Below are 17,500 nucleotides of genomic sequence, written 5' to 3'. Positions count from 1 at the left end.
TGGATGGTTGGGGGGAATGACGGAAGGGTGAAACAAATAGGAGACGTTTTGGTGCCCGTGTGTCAGTGTGTGTGTGTGTGTGTGTGTGTGTGTGTGTGTGTGTGTGCGTGTGTGTCTGTCTGTCTGTCTGTCTGTCTTGACTGTCTGTCTGTCTCCTCTGTCTGTCTGTCTGTCTGTGTACTTGTGTGCATCTGAACAAATATTTCTGCGTTCTTGTCAAGGCATACCTGAAGCCAACGCTTCTGACAGAGACTAAACAGTGAGCGACGTGAACACAGAAGCTGCACACGCCTTACAGAACACAGGTTTGTCTGCCCTCTCGTAACACACACACACACACACACACACAACTGAACAAACAAACACACACACACACACACACTGACACGCACACACACACACACACACTGACACGCACACACACACACACACACACAAAGAGACCGTGCGGCGCACAAACACACACACACACACACACACCGTGCACACACACACACCACACACACACACACAAACACAAACGTGCGCGAGCACTGAGGGGGATAGTGGGCGGCACGCGCGGCGAACTGACAGAGGGATAACGTTAAGAATGACACACATTGTCAAACAGAATACTGTCACCATTTGCATTTCAGTAAAGGTTATGAATTTTTAGTACATACCTGATATGAAGTGATTTGTATGGTCTTGCAGATAACTCAGTTTATATATATGTGTGTGTGTGTGTGTGTGTGTGTGTGTGTGTGTGTGTGTGTGAGTGTGTGTGTGTGTGTGTGTGTGTGTTTCCTATTCCCTGAACGACAGTACTGTAGTGGAGCAGACAATGGAATATCATCATCAAATCTCAGGCGCATTAAACCGAGAGTTACAAGGGCAAGAAACCGAGAGTTACATGTACTTTCAACGAGAAGGAGTCGTTTCCCTTACATAAAACAACACCGCAGAATCAACTGGGACAAAATTGTATGGAGAATTAAATTAGTTGGATAAAGCCCTTGGGATCTCCCCTGACTGTATTCAAACGCAAGGTAAATGCCAGAAGGTCAAGCTGCAGTTAGAACTGTTAGAGCAGGGTAAATCTCGCGCAGCACAGGTGCGTGCAAGAGTTCAATGGATCGAGCAGGGTGAAAGGAACACACCTTTCTTGGGTTAGAAAAGGCGAGAGCAAATGCAAAAATAATGGAAAGTGTAAAAGATGATAACGAACGAATTGTTACAACGCAAGAGAATATTATACTCATAAAAAACACATATTTTGCTGATTTGTTTACACGAAAAATTGATGAGGGAAACATGAGTTTGAAAATTGACACTTTTTTGGATGGAACAAAGGTTTTAAGAATAAATAATCAGCAGAAAGAAAGTTGTGAAGGGGAAGTGGTAGAAGGAGAAGTTTTGTCAGCTCTAAAGCGTGTGAATAATGGTTCTGCGCCTGGAATTGATGGATTAACAGTTGAGTTTTATAAGTTTTTTTGGAGGAGCCTAAAAAGGTATATACTTGCTTCTTTTAACTCTGCTTTCAAGAATGGAACTCTATCTAATTCACAGTGTAAAGCGGCAATTACACTGTTTCATAAAGGGAAGGATTTATTATTATTGCGATTAGTTGATGGTATTCTAGAACATGCAGATTTACATAAGCCTGGATTGATGGTGTCAATTGACTTGTTTCATGCATTTAATCGCATTTCCAAAGAGATTATGTTGAAGATGTTTGACAAATTTGGTTTTGGAACTGATTTTGTGAAATGGGTTGATGTTTTGAAGAAAAACACAAGAAGTTGTGTAAATTATTGTGGTTGGTTATCTGATTTTTTTAATATTGATTCTGGAATAAGGCAAGGTTGTCCTTTTTCCGCACTAGCCTTCGTATTAGCAGTTGAATTGTTAGCAATCAAAATTTGAGAGACCAAAAATATGAAGGGTATGTCGTTATGGAACAACGAAGATATGGATAAAGTTTTGAAAGTATTGTTGTACGCTGATGATGTTACATTGTTTTTGCAAGATGAACACGACATGTTCCAAGCTCCAGCTTTGATTGATACATTTTTGGAAATATCAGGTTTGAACATAAATCACCAAAAATCCAAACTAATGTGGTTTGGGTCACGGAAGAACTGTAGGAATGAGTGTTGCGGTTTTGCATGTACAGACAAAATGAAAATTCTGGGTGTATATTTCTGTAATTACATGCGTGCGTCAAAAGTGATAGAGTATTATATCGGAATTTTGGTCCGCTGTGTTGAAGGCATGGCTTGATATTAATCAAGTCGATAATGGTAATTCTGTATCGTGTTTGTTGTGGAACAACAAAGATATTATTTGTCAAGGTAACCCACTCTCTTTTGCGGATTGGATTAAAAGTGGTATAATGTATGTGAGCGATGTGTGTGAGAATGGACGTTTTGCTTCTTATGAATAAGTGTGTGAAAGAACTGGCTACACTGCAAATACGTAGATTGCTTGAGTACTATGTTGTTCGTACAGCTGTACCTCTCCTTTTAAAAAATGTACTTATAAACGATATAAATTGTTCAGTCTGTGACGTTCCGACCTTTTGTAAAAAAAAAAGTGAGATCAGTAAAAGAAATTCGAAAGGTTCTCGTAAAAAAAAATTACAGCCCACCGGAAGAATTTTGGAGAAAAAAGTTAGGATTTGAAATTGATAAAAAGAATTGGAACTTAGCAGCCACTGTCACTAACGAAGTTCGATTACGTGAACTGCATTGGAAAATATTGCAAAACATTTATCCAACTAATGTTATTACGTAAAATGAAAGAAGGCTGATAAAAACTGTACATATTGTGAGAATTAACTTGATGTATTGGAGCATTTTTTCTTTGAATGCCCAACCGTGCTCAGGTTTTGGAAATATATTGAAATGTACATATTAGTAAACATTTGCGAAAGAATTAGGTTGAATGTTAAAGATGTCCGTTTTGGTATAAAAGGTAACAACAACAACATGCAGAAGATTAATCATATTATTTTAATCGCAAAGATGTGCGTAAGCATTTAAAAAAAAAAAGATTCATGATTAACACTGGACATTATTTTTGGAAATCATGTTTTCAAATTTCAACATTAGTCTGAAGTTGTATTAATTAGAAACACATTATTGTTTATTGTCCTTGATTTAAGGTAAAGACAGGCATATGTTATGATGCAAATATTGTTTTTGAATGGACCCATATATGATGACATATGACCATTGTGATGCCACACATGTTGACACCAGCAGACACAACACTATAGTTTCACGTACGATTACTTTGAGTCCTTTTGTACAATGTAAAATTTAACATAATGAGTTTTTGTGCACCTCATGTAAATGAGAAAGTATGTGTACAAACAGAAAACACACAGATACCATGGTTGTTATCACTTGTTTATTGATTGATCAAAATTCAGAGAAAAAAAAATTAAAAAAAAAAAAATAATGGGACAAAAACTCCAATTACGCACATGTAAACCTAAGCCTCAATTAAGCTCAGAAAGACGGTGGAACAAATGTTAAATGAAAGACTGAACTCTCTCTCTCTCTCTCTCTCTGTTTGCTTAACGCCCAGTCCACCACGAAGGGCGATATCAGGGCGGTGCTGCTTTGACATTTAACGTGCGCCACACACAAGACAGAAGTCGCAGCACAGGCTTCATGTCTCACCCAGTCACATTATTCTGACACCGGACCAACCAGTCCTAGCACTAACCCCATAATGCCAGACGCCAGGCGGAGCAGCCACCAGATTGCCAATTTTAAAGTCTTAGGTATGACCCGGCCGGGGTTCGAACCCACGACCTCCCGCTCACTGGGCGGACGCCTTACCACAAGGCCACCGTGTTGCGGTCTCTCTCTCTCTCTCTCTCTCTACTCTCTCTCTCTCTCTCTCTCTCCGACACACACACACACACACACACACACACACACACACACACACAACACGCACACACACACACACACACACACTCACACACACACACACAGAGAAAGTCGACAACGCAGATTTCAAACAAGGGATATTTCCAAACATAGAAATCAGAGGCAGATTACAGTTTCAAACATACAATGGTACAGACAACATAATTATACTTTTCATTCATATCATATCAATGAAAAATCCAAGATACATACGCGCTCTAAAAATAAACGACAACAAGAGTAAGTTACGCTGAACCAGTCTCAAGTGACCAAGAGGGTTTAATTCAAGAACAATGTCTTACCTTCGAGGTAGCTAGCTCTCAGAAGGTACCAAACTTTACTGATAGAGAAAACAGTAAAAGTATCATGCTGAAAAGTGATACTGTTTACACTGAAATGCGATTCATTTAGTAATTTGTTTGATATTCAAGGGACATAACTACATTGCAGACTCTTGACGGAGAGAATCATTTACCCTAATACCATAATTCTTGAACTTCACCCCCGAGAGAATAAGAAGCATGAACATGAGCAAACGTTTTCATTCCTCAATGATTTTTCAACCCTCGATATGATCCAGGCCTACAACTCGTCCTTTCCTTTTGCTTTTTCTTCGTCCGCGCCCGCGTCGTCTTTAGCCGTTTGTGACGTCAGAGTGGCCAACGCTGGTAGCAGGTTGTTCCACAGCGCTGCCCTGTCTCGGTAAGGTCCGGCGTTTAATACAACGCGTGGCGTCTTTGAGATGGACAGGTAGGCTTCGTTTTCTACTGTGAACTCTGGCCAGTCACCTCCGAGGTCATCTCGTACAGGTGCGCTGGGATTTCTGCACAACAGAGGTATGACAATGGAAAAGTTCGGAAAACGACCACACGGCGAATACAATTCTTATGTATTAATTTCAAGTTGGGTTGAAGGAAACTCAATTGCAGTATCATGGCGTATGTACATAGGTTACATTGGTTCTAAGATAGGCCAATTGGTTCTAAGAGGACGTTAAAACTAATTATCAGGTTACATTTGCATGCGTACTCAAGCCAATGCCTATATAAAATTATAAATTCAATACTTCCTTTGTCCTCTACACTGTCAAATATGTATATTTATATAAACAAAGGTTAGAAATGCGAAGTCTTGAACAAACGAGTATTACGTCAACGCGGAGGAAGAGAAAGGAGAGAAGCACAAACAGGAAGAGGAGGGATGGAACTTTATTTAGCCGCCTTTATGTAATAAAACGGCTATTAGCTTTCACTCTGTCTGTTTGTTTGTTTGTTTGTCTACAGATTAGACTTGTATCTCTGGTACTCTGGGGTCAATGGAGCTCAAATTCAGTGAGTAGCTGGGAATGATGAGGCATAGGGTGTGTGCAAAACATTACGTTCCTAACGGTAGTCAAACGAAAGATATGCGCTTTACACGCCTTTACACACCCAGCCACAGAAAATGAGCTCAAAACGCGGCTAATTAAAGGTTTCACATGAGGATGCGCGTCTCAACCTAACACTTGACGTAGAAGAAATGTGCTAGTGAGACCTGGGACCAAATTTATTCACGAAGCATGGGAGCTTTTACAAAGCATCGGTGTGTACACTAGTCAGACGACATAATTTTTTATTCGTTTCAGTACTGTTGTTGTCAAAGACGTTTTCAATTTAATGTGAACGTGTACGTCAACGCGTACCTCTGGATGTTAAAACATCTTAACTAATAGGACAGGAAGGACGGGAATTTCCGACTCAGTAAAGGGCGAAGGCTGGGAATTATCTATTAATAACTACCTTTTAATGGAGATTAAATGCACCTGTCAATCCGTTCTTGCTTGCGATTGGATTTTCTGCAGCCTTTCTCTCTCTATCCCTCTCTCTCTCTCCCCCTCTCTCTGTCTGTCTGTCTCTCTCTCGCTCCCTCTCTCTCTACCTCTCTTTTTTGTGTGCACTCCAGTAGAATTTTTCTCTCTCTGTTCCTCTCTCTCTTTTTATTGCACTCTAGTAAAACCCAGCATTTCTCTCTCTCTCTCTCTCTCTCTCTCTCTCTCTCTCTCTCTCTCTCTCTCTCTCTCTCTCTCTCTCTCTCTCTCACTCTGTCTGTCTGTCTGTCTGTCTCTTTCTTTTTTTTCTTTTTCTTTTTTTGCACTCCGTTATCTGGGTACAAGCGGATTTTCTTCTACCGTTGATTATTTATTTCATCTTCCCCTCTCTGTCGGTGACTACTTCTTACATGTCCTTCTTCTTCTTCTTGTCGATCACTCAGATGGAAACGCCGGTTTTCCGCACAAATGTTGCCGTGCGCTGTAAGTCGTCCAGACTACAATAGAGCTTCCCTTGCACCGTGGTCGCCTCCGCCCAGATCTGGCTCCTGAGGCCATCGTGTAGCATTAACCCCCCGCCTCCGTAGCCTGGCTCCTCGCGGCGGGACGGGGTGACCTCCGGTAGCTTGGGTTGGGCCCCTTTGAGGCATAGGGCCCGGCACTCTACCAGCCCGGGGGGACTCCACAGGTAGAGCACCATCACGTGTTGAATCGTCGTTGTCCATCATGGGAGTGAAATGCGTTGCACTGTCGTTACGCGCACTTTGGCCCAGCGCATCCGTCTTCAGCAGTGGTTTCTTCTCCGACTTATCGTTGTCGTAGGAGACTTGCCGTCCATGGCTGCAGAACGTCCCCCGTCCTTGGTTTTTTTGTCTGAGTGATCCTTCTCATACCCCATTAGCCTCGGGGAGAGGTGGCCGAATTAGTCTGACCTCTACCCCTTGACCTGTCCAGCTTGGGTGGCCCTACCAGGAGTTTACACTCCCGCTGGGATAGCTCTCCGGGTCATCGAGGCACTCCAACCACCACACCGCGCTAAGGAATCAGCCTTGTGGTGGTCTTACATGTCGTAATAACATCTAAATTATACTCAATTCTAACAAATGACCAATAGAAAAGCAGGGAGCGGGATGAAGGCTGGTGGATGCTTCTTGCACTCACGTAGAACACAAACTCACCAAACAAACGAAGAACCAGAACAGGAGAAGGAGGAAAAGAAAAAAGTGACTATGTCAAAAACATCCACTTAATGAACTCACCCAGTTTTGGCGAAGGTGGTGATGATCTGGATGAACTTTTTGGCCAAGGGTACCTCATCCGCCGCCAGTGAGGTTTTGTTCATCTTTTTTCACGAGGAAATCGTCCTCGAACTCTCGTTCGTTGTCAAACTCCAGGAGCACCACGTCCCCGTGGTGTGATCCGGGATATACACCTGCACGTGACACCAATAGCGTTCGCGTTAATGACGTGCGATACCGACACATGCACAAATCCAAAAACAGAAAGATTGCTAAGGTTGCACAGTTCAGAATTTTAAAAAAAACAAGTCGCGTAAGGCGAAAATACAACATTTAGTCAAGTAGCTGTCGAACTCACAGAATGAAACTGAACGCAATGCAACGCAGCAAGACCGTATACTCGTAGCATCGTCAGTCCACCGCTCACGGCATAGGCAGTGAAATTGACAAGAAGAGCGGGGTAGTAGTTGCGCTGGGAAGGATAGCACGCTTTTCTGTACCTCTCTTCGTTTTAACTTTCTGAGCGTGTTTTTAATCCAAACATATCATATCTATATGTTTTTGGAATCAGGAACCGACAAGGAATAAGATGAAAGTGTTTTTAAATTGATTTGGACAATTTAATTTTGATAATAATTTTTCTATATTTAATTTTCAGAGCTTGTTTTTAATCCGAATATAACATATTTATATGTTTTTGGAATCAGAAAATGATGAAGAATAAGATGAACGTAAAGTTGGATCGTTTTATAAAAAACATATTTTTTTTACAATTTTCCGATTTTTAATGACCAAAGTCATTAATTAATTTTTAAGCCACCACGCTGAAATGCAATACCGAAGTCCGGGCTTCGTCGAACATTACCCGACCAAAATTTCAACCAATTTGGTTGAAAAATGAGGGCGTGACAGTGCCGCCTCAACTTTCACGAAAAGCCGGATATGACGTCATCAAAGACATTTATCAAAAAAATGAAAAAAACGTTCGGGGATTTCATACCCAGGAACTCTCATGTCAAATTTCATAAAGATCGGTCCAGTAGTTTAGTCTGAATCGCTCTACACACACACACACACAGACAGACACACACACACACGCACATACACCACGACCCTCGTCTCGATTCCCCCCTCTACGTTAAAACATTTAGTCAAAACTTGACTAAATGTAAAAAGAGCGGTAAGTCATTGGAACGCTTAATATGTGTCAAAATAAAACTAGTGAATGTATTGTTTGTTTTGTCATAAATTAAACGTTTCAATTAGTTATCATTCTTATTTTTACATTTAGTCAAGTTTTGACTAAATGTTTTAACGTAGAGGGGGGAATCGAGACGAGGGTCGTGGTGTATGTGTGTGTGTGTGTGTGTGTAGAGCGATTTTCACAATACATATTTTCCCTACAATGCTCAAATTTCGCTTCTCCCATGCACAAATCAATCGCTTAATATTCCTTATTCTTCCAGTCCAGTTATCTTCTACCAAAGAAGCACTCTTATCATTACAAAAATATACACCCAAAATCTTCAACTTCTTCCAAACAAAATTATAAAATGTTTCATCACAATGTTTCCTACTACCCAACCACATCGCCTCAGACTTTCTCTTATGTATCCTTAAGCCTGAAAAGCTAGAAAAGTCATTCATTATTTCAAGTGCATAATACATATCAATCTCATCCTTTAAAAAAAGGGTGATATCGTCTGCATACAGAGCAATTTTAATAACGGTTGCAATATCAGCATTATTCCATAACGAAATTCCTTTAATACGTCTACACTGTCTTATTTTTGATGCCAACAATTCAATGGCTAGTACAAATGCCAAACATGAAAACGGGCACCCTTGACGAATCCCGGCTTTCACATCAAAAAAAATCAAAATTTACGTTTATCTTATTCTCCATCATTTGCTGATTCCAAAAACATATAAATATGTTATATTCGGATTAAAAACAAGCTCTGAAAATTAAATATAGAAAAATTATTATCAAAATTAAATTTTCCAAATCAATTTAAAAACACTTTCATCTTATTCCTTGTCGGTTCCTGATTCCAAAAACATATAGATATGATATGTTTGGATTAAAAACACGCTCAGAAAGTTAAAACGAAGAGAGGTACAGAAAAGCGTGCTATCCTTCCCAGCGCAACTACTACCCCGCTCTTCTTGTCAATTTCACTGCCTATGCCGTGAGCGGTGGACTGACGATGCTACGAGTATACGGTCTTGCTGCGTTGCATTGCGTTCAGTTTCATTCTGTGAGTTCGACAGCTACTTGACTAAATGTTGTATTTTCGCCTTACGCGACTTGTTTTAATTTGAAACATACACATCCTTATGGTGACATTAGGAACATAGTATTGTTCTACTGCTGCCATGACAAAGTCACCGCAGTAAACGTTGTCCTCGACCCCACCCACCCCCACCCCACACACACACATACACATACACATAAACATACACACACACACATACATACACACACACACACACACACACACACACACACACACACACACACACACACACACACACACACGCACGCACAGATTTGTACTCACTTTGAGCGTTGAAAGCAAACGGGTGGTCCAGAATGTAGAGATACCTGTGGGAGGTAAGGGGGGAGGCGGCCAGGTAGTGTGTCCACTCAAAGATGGGAGCGTTCATGAGACAGTCACCGTACATGTCGGCCACCGTGTCCGCACTCATAGTCTGGTTGGTGTCCAGGTCCGCGCCTCGGTAGAAAAACTCCACTGACTGCGACAGAGCAAAGAACGATTTCTCTTTAGGAATAGTATAATTTGAGATAAAGAGAGGAGTGGCCGGGTGGATGAATAGAGAGAGAGTGAGTGTGTGTGTGTGTGTTCTTGTGTGTGTTTGTGTGTGTGTGTGTGTGTGTGTGTGTGTGTGCGTGTGTGTGTGTGTGCGTGTGTGTGTGTGTGTGTGTGTGCGTGAGCGCGTGTGCATGCGTGCGTGCGTGTGTGCGTGCGGGCGTGCGTGCGTGTGTGCGTGCGGGCGGGCGTGCGTGCATGTTTGCGTTCGTACGAGCGTGCGTGCGCGTGCGTGTTTGTTTGTTTTTCAAAGCCTATACATGTTCCGCCTCATTTACTGCAATCAGCACACTGCTGCAGACTAAACATCTACTCACCTTTTTCAAAACTTCGTTCGACGTCAGCCCGAGGTAGAAGAAACACATGTCCATGCAGAAGCGAAAGAACTGCGGGGTGTTCAAGTTCTCCTTGGGCTGCTGGAAGAACAGGAGCATCAACTCCGCCAGGGCACCCTCCCTGTTGTTGAAGCCCATGATGACGTCAATGTCCCCGATGCCGTTCTCTTGCACGTACTGCTCGTCCATGATCAGCTCCGTCAGGGCTCGTGGGATGAACTCGCCTGTGGAAGACCGAATGATGGATGGTTTCAGTGTAAACTTACAGAGACATGTATCTTCTTCCTTCTTTTTTTTAACTATGTAAAGACTTTATTTTTAAGCAAATTTATTATAATATAACTTTGAATGAAACAGATATATTATTTGGTTTTTGGAATGAAAATTTAAAAAACGATCAAATTTATTTTATAAATTATTGTATTTTGATAACAAAAATGACCATAGGAAAATTTAAGTATGGGAAGAAGTTAGACTTACGTATTTTATTGGAATAAGAGTTAAGCTCCCCGCCTTAAAAAAAATTAATAAATAAAAAAAATCGGGCCCCCCCCCCAAAAAAAATATGGGTTGAAGCATCCTGCATGCAACTGAGGTCCAAAAAAAAATAATATTCTTCCTTCTTCATGAATGAGAGAATGGTGTATGTAAGGTAAACTTACAGATTCATGTTTGTATGTTAAATTTATTTGTAACCTAGATGTACATGTGTCCTTATTTTGTCTTTTGGGGGACAGAATGATGTATGGTGTTATTTGAAACGTATACTCTTATATCCCTACCGTATGGAGGACTGAATGATTTCTGGTTCAGATGTCACCTTAAAGATACATATGCATTTTCCCATTCTGATAATCATCGCTCCACGGCTATCGCCAGTTGTCTCTCTGACCGGACGCTCAAGTCCTACGCGAATCTATCAAAACAAGAATACAAAAAAACCGTCTGCTCCAGCGAGCGCCGAAACCAAACGGTTGATTATCACGTGACACCATGAAAAATCTTTCTTTATTTGGTGTTTAACGTCTTTCAACCACGAAGGTTATATCGCGACGGCCATGAAAAATCATTATCGACGATCGCGAATATGCTTACATCCATAACACATTACGAAAAGATCTAAATATGTAAAAAAATTTTTAAAAAAATCGATTTCCTCGCCAGACAAGGAAAACCAAGGCATCCTGTCAGGGATAGAATGAGCCGAACTCATTTTGACCTGAGGTCAGGATGGCATTTTCCGACCATATGGAGGGCAGAATGATGTCTGGTTTTAATGTAAACGGAAGGACACATGTGTCTTCTTCCTACCCTATAGAGAACAGAATCAGGTCTGGTTTTAATGTTAACTAAAATATACACATGATGTGCCTTCCTACACGCACACGACGATCTTGTAAACCACCGTATAAACCATCATTCATAGAAATAGAGAAGAAGAAAAAAATCTTTTTGTGCTTGACAAGTTTAACTGTGCCATTTCAAAACATACTTGCTTTATATGATCAAGACATCTTCTTACCATCAATTACAGGAACAAAGAAACTACCAGCCGGTGCGTCTATGGATAAATGCATTGTCTTGTTAAAGAACTCCTCAGCTGGTACGTTCCTAAAACACTTCACCAGCTCAGCGGTAGTTTCTCGCTGACAACCAAACTGTTCGGCCGTCCACTCCAACACTTTATTTTGTGGATAGAATTTGGAGATGGAAAGAATGTGTGGCGCCCCGCTCTGCAAGATAGCTCTCTTCATCAGTCCTTTAGAGTGGGGGCTCATCATCTGAACGCCCGTGCTCCAGCTCCCCGCTGATTCGCCAAACACAGTGATAAGGTCAGGGTCACCACCGAACGCCCGGATGTTGTCCTTGACCCAGCGAAGGGCGAGGTTCTGATCCCAGAATCCTTGGTTTCCCGGAAGCACGCCATCGCCGGAATAGAAGAACCCGAAGGATCCGAGACGGTACTGGACAGTGACCATGATCACTTTAGCGTCCACCACAAATTTAGATGGTCTGAAAAAACAAACAAACTAAAGAAATGTTCCTGCTCGCTAAAAGACACAGTTAAAAGAACAATCGAAAGAAAGGTCCTCAACTCGCTTCCGAAAGTTATACCATATAATGCATAAGATTAGGTCCCTGCCAGACTAGTTTGACGCGACCTCAATTAAAAGAGAGACAAATAAAAGGACAATAGAAAGAAAGGTCCTCAAATCGCATCCAAAGTTATTCCATAAGATTTAGGTCCCTGCCAGACTAGTTTAGTTTGACATGACCTCCCTGAAATGATATACACACGTGTGTGTAGATGGTTTAATAATAATTGAACATTTAGGCCAACAACAAAAAATAGTCTTTTTACGGTATCCCGACCGACCCTATTTTTTCGCGCGACCCTAGACTTTTTTGTGTGGCATTTTTTAAATTATTAAATTAAAAAAAGTCTGTTTTTTGCCAAAATAACTTAAAAATATGGGTTTTTGGAGAAAAAAAATAAAAAATAAAAAATCTCGACCTACCGACCCTATTTTGTTTTGCCTATGTTACCGTAAACAGACTATTTTTGTGTGTGTCTTATATAGCCCTTCCCACAGCTCGAAGAGCGTTACGTAGAGGTTACATGCCGAGTCTCAGTGATTATTAAAAATAATGGTCGAAGTTAGCGGATCATGAAAAATGCGAGCTTCAGCGAGCTTTTTCATGACCGCGAACTAAGACCATTATTTTTAATTATCACTGAGACGAGGTATGTAACCTCTTTATTCCTCCTTTCTTCAGTTATTCAAAGAAAAGAGGAGTTTTTGTGCGAAAGTTTGATCGAATCCTATTCACTCAACCAGTCTACCTGCGCAGGCGATTGAATAATGCGCGGTTGTATAGTTCAGGGAAAATCATTCAATTCAACACTTCTTGTCAGTTTCCCTGTTTTGGACTAAAATCAAGTACACAGTTATGTTGTTATTCTGCTGTGGCGGTAAAGGCAGATATTGTGTGTTCTGTTCATGTTTTGGTATCGCTTAGGAAATGTTCTTTCTTCGAATGGGACGAACTTTTGCACCCGTGTTCTAACGTTAAAAACTGTATGAAGTTCAGTTTTCTGGGGCAAAATAGGATATGAAACCGCTGTATGTTCTTTAAATTGATGAGATGTGTGCATTTGGTTGCGTGTGATCTGTTTATAAAATGAAATATTGTCGAAAACTAACCGTCGGATTGCAGTCTTTTGTCCAAGCAACTCAGTTCAGAAAATTTGGAAGGGGAACTACTCTTACCGCTAGACAGAGTACGAGAGTTACTTGCCTTGGAAGTTTGCTTGCACTCATAAGAGATCTAAAGCGAGTTTCTCTGCACTGATCGTTAGATTTGGAGTTAGAAAACAACCAAACTCATGGATTTTATATGGAGATTAATGTGTTCAAGCCTGTAGTTGCTAGTATGTTCGTATTGTTTCGTCTAGAGATGTATATTTCGTACATTAGAGCGTTCAGAACTTTTCAATCGCTAAAGCAGTTTCCTCAAAGTCTAGCTCATCAACCTGTGAGCTATCGAGGATTCAGGCCCGTTGTTGGGTAAGTGATTTTGGTTGTTGGGTAAGTTACCGAAAAATAACTAGCCCTACACGTTTACAGAGAGAAAGAAGCAGAGGGGGGAATAAAAGTTAGTTATCCAATGGACGGGCGAAGTGGCGCAGTGGTAAGACGTCGGCCTCCTAATCGGAAGGTCGTGAGTTCGAATCCCGACCGCGGCCGCCTGGTGGGTTAAGGGTGGAGATTTGTCCGATCTCCCAGGTCAACTTATGTGCAGACCTGCTAGTGCCTTACCCCCCTTCGTGTGTACACGCAAGCACAAGACCAAGTGCGCACGGAAAAGATCCTGTAATCCATGTCAGAGTTCGGTGGGTTATAGAAACACGAAAATACCCAGCATGCTTCCCCCGAAATCGGCGTATGCTGCCTGAATGGCGGGGTAAAAACGGTCATACACGTAAAAACCCACTCATGCAAAAACATGAGTGAACGTGGGAGTTTCAGCCCATGAACAAAGAAGAAGAAGAAGAAGAAGAAGAAGAAGAAGAAGAAGAAGAAGAAGAAGAAGAAGAAGAAGAAGAAGAAGAAGAAGAAGAAGTTATCTAATGGGTGGTATTTCTGACGTACGTAGGAACAATACCTGTAGAACGTCGTGTCCCCCATGGTCAGTCCACCTCCGTGAATGAAGAACATGACAGGATAGAGACTGGCCGAGTTCTGTGCCCCTGTCGGCACGTAGACGTTCAGCATCAGACAGTCCTCGCCCATTTCTCGCGTGGATTCAATCAGCCCTGGTCTGAACTATCGACACGTAAGGTCAGGTAAGAGGGCCCCAAAGGGGGGTATCATCACGATCACGGGAAGGGAAATTTTAGCTTCCACGATCACAGTTACCTTGATTTTTGTTTTCACGATCACAAACACCTTGACGAATAGAGGATCATAGAGTGCTTTCTTTCTTTCTTTATTTGGTGTTTAACGTCTTTTTCAACCATTCAAGGTTATATCGCGACGGATCATAGAGTGATACAGCTGTGAAAAATGTACGTTGAAAATAAAATGCTTTGCAATAATGCCCATCACGATCACGAAAACAAATGACGATCACGATCACGAGACTTGATTTTTGTGTCATCACGGATCACGGGCAAAGTCCCATCACGATCACAGAAATGGAAATTTCGGCAATCACGGTCACAGAAAGGTCAAAAAACGCCAATCACGATCACGATTTTAAACCCTTTGGGGCCCTCAGGTAAGGTAAGGTAAGGTCAGGTCAGTCAGTCAGGTCAGGTCAGGCCAGGTCAGGTAAGGTAAGGTCAGGTCAGGTCAGGTAAGGTAAGGTAAGTTAGAGCAGGTAAGTTAAGGTGAGGTGAGGTAAGGTACGCATAGTTAAGTTACCTTACCTTAACTTAAGGTAAGGTAAGGTGAGGTGAGTTGAGTTGCCGAATTGAGGTGAGGTGAGGTAAGGTGATGTACAGTAAGGTACAGTAAGGTAAGGTAAGGTAAGGTAAAGTAAGGTAAAGGTGTCTGCTCGATATGACGTCTTTTTCTTTTGACAATAATTATACACATCAGAGCTCACAATGACGAGGGTTAGGATCGTAAATTGCACACTTCTACCCATGCGAACAACACCGGCACGGTTGGCCTAGTGGTAAGGCGTCCGCCCCGTGATCGGGAGGTCGTGGGTTCGAACCCCGGCCGGGTCATACCTAAGACTTTAAAATTGGCAATCTAGTGGCATTATGGGGTTAGTGCTAGGACTGGTTGGTCCGGTGTCAGAATAATGTGACTGGGTGAGACATGAAGCCTGTGCTGCGACTTCTGTCTTGTGTGTGGCGCACGTTATATGTCAAAGCAGCACCGCCCTGATATGGCCCTTCGTCAGTGGTCGGCTGGGCGTTAAAGGTACTGAACTTGTCAAATCCAGGTGCACGGAGCCCCTGGGGCTTTTAGTCATACCTCAGGCAGCTATCCGTTAGAAGAACTACCAAGTTTCATTGACTTGCACCCAAAGAGTCAAGAACTGCGATTTGTTTACGAATTAATTTCGTACTCGGACCCGGCTGGTCTCGGCCTATTTTTGGATCTAAATTTAGATCAGGTAGATCACCACATCATGCACAAAAAGACACGTCACTAGCAAACTATGTCAGACGTCATCATGAGTTTGTGTAAAACAAAATGGAGGCCGGAATCACTCAGTTGAATCGAACTCCGACCAAACACCACGTAATAACTAGGTTAATTTATGCACTCGCGTGAACAAGAAACTGTCGAGCTTCACAGATGTCGTCGTTGGGTAGTTTTGCGTTTGTTTTACTACCATAGGAGGATTTTTGAACTGTAAATGCAATCAGCTGCAGCAAAAACGCAAAACGAAGGCTGTGAGCTGCACTGTGCCTTTAAGCAAACATACAAACAAACAAACAAACAAACCCATGCGAACAGTTCGGCCCAACGTCTCAGATATGTCCAGGCTTCTGCAAGGGATAAGACCACCCCTCCACTTGGACACATACCAACAATCTACACATTGACTGCTCACTAGTGGCCTTTGCGAAATTAACTTATTCATACAAAATATTCCACTGTCCACAGAGAACACCCAAGCTGTTCATTTTTTGTATGTGACCAAGAGTGGAGTGATGGCCTCATTCCATGTGCAAGCCTGGCCATATCGGAGACGGGGAGCTCAATTCTTTACACAGGAGGGAGTGTGTCTTAAAAATGAAGTCCGAACAGTCGAAATGTTTGACAAAAATTACGTAGCCCCATCGACCGTGGCGTGAATGATCGTGAACTCTGATGAGCATATTTTCGACAGAAAAGGTCGTCATATCAAGCACACGAAGCAAAAAATGCACATCGAGGCTCATTTTTTACTTTGATAATTTACCAGCGTCAATATTTTGTGTCAGTGTTTTGAGGGTCACAACTCTTGCACAGACAATATCATTCCCGTCAGAGTTATTTCCGAACAAAGTCAATTAAACGATCTAAAAGCTTTTCTTTTTGGGGGCCATGCAAACGTTTACTACACACCATTGCTCTAATAGACAATACTCGAAAATAACTCAAATCAAGTTTTTATGACTGTGGAAGAGTTGCTTTCCCTTGTTGCCGTAGAAACACTGAGGCAAGCCTACAATGTCTAGCTTGCCTCAGTGTTTCAATGGAAAAGCAAGGAAAGCCAAGAAAAAGCAACTCTTCCACAACCCATGAAACCCCGTAGAGTTATTTCCGATATTTGTCTATTTACAAAGACTTTAGAATACAGGGACAAAGCCACACACACACACACACACACACACTGTCTCACCTGCATGCATGCGGGGATTTCGGTGTCCGCCACAAAGACCTTGCCTTCCCCAGGGCCGGGGTGGGGCTGTGGCTTCTCCCACCTCAGCTTCCCGACAGGGGGCAGGGCGTAGCGGATACCCAGGTACCCGTTCATCTTCCTCCCCGCGTCCCCCTCCACCTCCAACCCCTGGATGGTGCCCCAGGGGGCCTGGATTACGGGCACGGCGCTGGCGATGGTGATGGCCGCCTGCACTGCCACCAGCAGCGCCACGACAACCTGTAGGTGCGGCATCTTCCTTCCTGAAAACGAGATTTGTTTAGCCTGCCTTAGTTACTGTAATCAGTGGCACGGACTCATATATTTTTGTTAAAATGCGCAAATACGCGTGCACGCACTCACGCAAATATACGCACGAGCGCACGAACGCGGCACGCACGCACACACACACACACACACTGACACACACACCGTGCACACACACACACACACACACTGACGCGCGCGCACGCATGCACACACACACACGCAC

The 17,500-nt window shown here is 42.4% G+C and overlaps 1 protein-coding gene across 2 annotated transcripts in view; it reads right to left on the bottom strand.

Moving 5' to 3' along the window:
• Positions 1 to 17,500, bottom strand: part of LOC138953220 (acetylcholinesterase-like) — a 58,560-nt gene that overhangs the window by 36,311 nt on the left and 4,749 nt on the right. The window contains exons 2-8 of one of the 2 annotated variants that reach the window (XR_011451516.1): positions 16,990 to 17,270; positions 14,305 to 14,465; positions 11,660 to 12,150; positions 10,120 to 10,361; positions 9,533 to 9,728; positions 6,990 to 7,162; positions 3,957 to 4,746 (exon numbers count right to left, since the gene is read on the bottom strand). Coding sequence is in view for 1 of the 2 variants with exons in the window: in XM_070325015.1 (XP_070181116.1) it covers positions 16,990 to 17,270 (281 nt within the window). In the remaining variant the exon portion in view is untranslated. Of the gene's footprint in view, positions 1 to 3,956; positions 4,747 to 6,989; positions 7,163 to 9,532; positions 9,729 to 10,119; positions 10,362 to 11,659; positions 12,151 to 14,304; positions 14,466 to 16,989; positions 17,271 to 17,500 lie in introns of those variants that run through there. The other variant, XM_070325015.1, reaches the window with a different exon arrangement.

This window comes from Littorina saxatilis, linkage group LG17, assembly GCF_037325665.1.
Source record: "Littorina saxatilis isolate snail1 linkage group LG17, US_GU_Lsax_2.0, whole genome shotgun sequence".
Taxonomy (NCBI): Eukaryota; Metazoa; Mollusca; class Gastropoda; order Littorinimorpha; family Littorinidae; genus Littorina; species Littorina saxatilis.
This window is presented reverse-complemented; position numbering and strand designations above follow the sequence as displayed.